Source organism: Priapulus caudatus, unplaced genomic scaffold (assembly GCF_000485595.1).
Source record: "Priapulus caudatus unplaced genomic scaffold, Priapulus_caudatus-5.0.1 Scaffold1855, whole genome shotgun sequence".
Taxonomy (NCBI): domain Eukaryota; kingdom Metazoa; phylum Priapulida; class Priapulimorpha; order Priapulimorphida; family Priapulidae; genus Priapulus; species Priapulus caudatus.
The window spans coordinates 8,019-11,314 of NW_014578916.1; the positions used below are offsets into that span (position 1 = coordinate 8,019).

The 3,296-nt window shown below is 54.8% G+C and overlaps 1 protein-coding gene across 1 annotated transcript in view; it reads left to right on the forward strand.

Moving 5' to 3' along the window:
* The window catches only part of LOC106817762 (ankyrin-3-like), a gene marked incomplete at its 5' end in the record, with an annotated part of 6,303 nt that overhangs the window by 1,117 nt on the left and 1,890 nt on the right, over nt 1-3,296 (forward strand). Inside the window, 4 exons of the mRNA XM_014822465.1 lie at nt 936-1,133; nt 1,993-2,190; nt 2,440-2,637; nt 2,971-3,168. Of these exons, the coding sequence (XP_014677951.1) occupies nt 936-1,133; nt 1,993-2,190; nt 2,440-2,637; nt 2,971-3,168 (792 nt within the window). The remainder of the gene's footprint in view (nt 1-935; nt 1,134-1,992; nt 2,191-2,439; nt 2,638-2,970; nt 3,169-3,296) is intronic.

Genomic DNA, 3,296 nt, shown 5'->3' on the forward strand with positions numbered 1-3,296 from the left:
GCTAGAATTCATCCCGACCACCACTCCCCCATTATTCCCTTCAGTCCTACCGCCGCCCTCCCCTCCCCCCCCTAGTGAATGGGTTTATACCTATGACGCACCCTGGCCGGCTACAACGTTGACGCATGCGTGCGTGTGTGTGTGCGTGCGTTCTTGCGTGTGTGTGTGTGCGTGCGTGCGTGCGTGCGTGTGTGCGTGCGTGCGTTATTGCGTGTGTGTGTGTGCGTGCGTGCGTGCGTGCGTGCGTCCTTGCGTGTGTGTGTGTGTGCGTGTGTGCGTGCATGCGTGCGTCTGTGCGTGCGTGCGTGCGTGCGTGCGCGAAGCATCATTGACCGGTGACTCAGCCTACTGCTGTTACTCCTGATGCTGTTACTGCTGCTGCTGTTACTCCTGATGCTGTTACTGCTGCTGCTGTTACTGCTGCTGCTGTTACTGCTGCTGATGCTGATGCTACAGATTCTTTCATGATATTGATTTTTCTCTCGCAGTGGTGACTCATTCACTCACTCACTCAGCCCCACAGGTGCTGTTACTACTGCTGCTGTTGCTGCCACTGCTGCTGTTGCTGTTGCTGTTACTGCTGTTGCTGTTGCGGCTACTGCTACTATATGTACTAATATGAATATATATGATTTATATGAACTGTAAATATAAATTTGCCAATCATACCTAGTTTACACTTAGTTTGCTGTGTTGAACACTGATTTACATATTATTGTTAATAATAATAATAATAATATTATTATTAATATTATCATTATTATTATCATTATTATTATTATTATTATTGCTATTGCTATTACTACAATTATTATTAGTACTATTATATCCACGGTCCACCACACCTTCTTCCCCCACCCCTCCCCCTTCTGCGCGCGACCTCCCCCCTCTGCGCGCGCACGCACTGACCCCCGCCCATGCTCTCTTGTTTGCAGGAGAACCAGACGCCGCTGCACATCGCCGCGCGCCTCGGCAACGTCGACATCGTTATGCTGCTGCTGCAGCACGGGGCGTCGCCGGATGCGACCACCAACGACCTCTACACCGCCCTTCACATCGCCGCCAAGGAAGGTCAGGAGGAGGTCGCCAACGTGCTGCTGGACCACGGCGCCACCATCGACCTGACGACGAAGGTAAGCGCGCTCGCTTGTTTTCGCGCCAGCGTACAACACAGTCGTACATCACAATATCTTACGGGCGTAACATTGCAATGCCACATCGAATAACACAACATTGCAACACTACATCTAACGGCGTAACATTGCAATGCCACACATGGCAATGTTACGTCGTTCGATGCCGAGCGAGATGTCATGCCGTGGCATCACGCGGCGCGTCGTAGAAGTGTTATATGTTACGCCGTAAGATGTAGCGTTGCAATGTTATGTTATTCGATGTGGCATTGCAATGTTACGCCGTTAGATGTAGTGTTGCAATGTTACGTTATTCGATGTGGCATTGCAATGTTACACCTTGAGATGTAGTGTTGCAATGTTATGTTATTCAAGACAATGTTACGCGGCGCGACGTAGTGCGGCAATGTTACGCGGCGCGACGTAGCGTGGCAATGTTACGCGGCGCGACGTAGCGTGGCAATGTTACGCGGCGTGATGTAGCATGGCAATGTTACGCGGCGTGATGTAGATGCTACATCTAACGACGTAACATTGCCATGCTACGTCGCGCCGCGTAACATTGCCATGCTACGTCGCACCGCGTAACATTGCCATGCTACGTCGTGCCGCGTAACATTGCCATGCTGCGTCGCGCCGCGTAACATTGCCATGCTACGTCGTGCCGCGTAACATTGCCATGCTACGTCGTGCCGCGTAACATTGCCATGCTACGTCTAACGACGTAACATTGCCATGCTACGTCGTGCCGCGTAACATTGCCACGCTACGTCTAACGACGTAACATTGCCATGCTACGTCGCGCCGCGTAACATTGCCACGCTACATCTTTAACGACGTCTCCTCTTCCTCTCTGCAGAAGGGCTTCACGCCGCTCCACCTGGCGGCCAAATACGGAAACATGAAGGTCGCGAAGCTGCTGATACAGCGCGACGCTCCGCTGGACGCGGAGGGCATGAACGGCGTCACGCCCCTACACGTAGCCGCCCACTACGATCACGTGAACGTCGCCCTGCTGCTGCTAGAGAGCGGTGCTTCACCACACTGCGCGGCCAAGGTACGCGGGGGGAGGAGGAGGGAGGGAGGGAGGAGGGAGGGAGGGGAGGAGGGAGGAGGTAGGAAGGAGGAGGAGGACGGCAGGGCTAGGCTGGAGGGAGCGGAATTAATGTCTCGATAAGTTACACCTCACTCCGTCCCCCTTACCTTGGATACGACTGCAGCGCCCCCTGCGTCTCTCCCCCCCTACTGACCGTGGCGCCCCCTGTGTCTCTCCCCCTACTAACCGTGGCGCCACCTGTCATTGCAGAATGGCTACACTCCGCTGCACATCTCCGCCAAGAAGAACCAGATGGACATCGCTACCACGCTGCTGGAGTTCGGCGCGAAGCCGAACGCGGAATCCAAGGCAGGCTTCACGCCGCTGCACCTGGCCTCGCAGGAGGGACACACCGACATGGTCACGCTGCTCATAGAGAACCACGCAGACGTAGACATCAAGGCCAAGGTCAGTGGTCGCCACGGCAACGGTCGCCGCGGCGTCGCAATCGCCGTCGCGTTTACGTTTTGATTGTCGTTCGCGGCTGAGGTCGGCAGACGTTGTTGTTGTTTGTTGTTGTTGTTGTTGTCTTATTGTTATTGTTGTTGTTGTTGTTGTTGTCTTATTGTTATTGTTGTTGTTGTTGTTGTTGTAATCACTGCTTCTTTCGTCAGAATTGTTGTTTGCAGCAGCTGCTGTCATGTGCGAAGCACACATGCACCTGTGTGCTCAGGACAATGTTCCCGTCGTCACGGCAACCGTCGCCACGGCAACCAACTAACTCTTTGTCTCCGCTTGCAGAACGGACTCACGCCCATGCACCTCTGCGCTCAGGAGGACCGCGTCAACGTGGCCACGATCCTGTTCCGCCACGACGCCGAGATCGACCCGTACACTAAAGCCGGCTACACGCCGCTGCACGTCGCCTGCCACTTTGGCCAGATCAACATGATTCGCTTCCTCATCCAGAACGGAGCATCCGTCGACGCAAAGACCGAGGTGAGAGGGAGGAAGGGAGGAGGAGGGCGGGAGGGAGGGGGAGGGAAAAGGGAAGAGGAGGGAGGGAGGGAGGGGGAGGGAAAAGGGAAGAGGAGGGAGGGAGGGAGGGGAAGGGGAGGTAGGAGGGA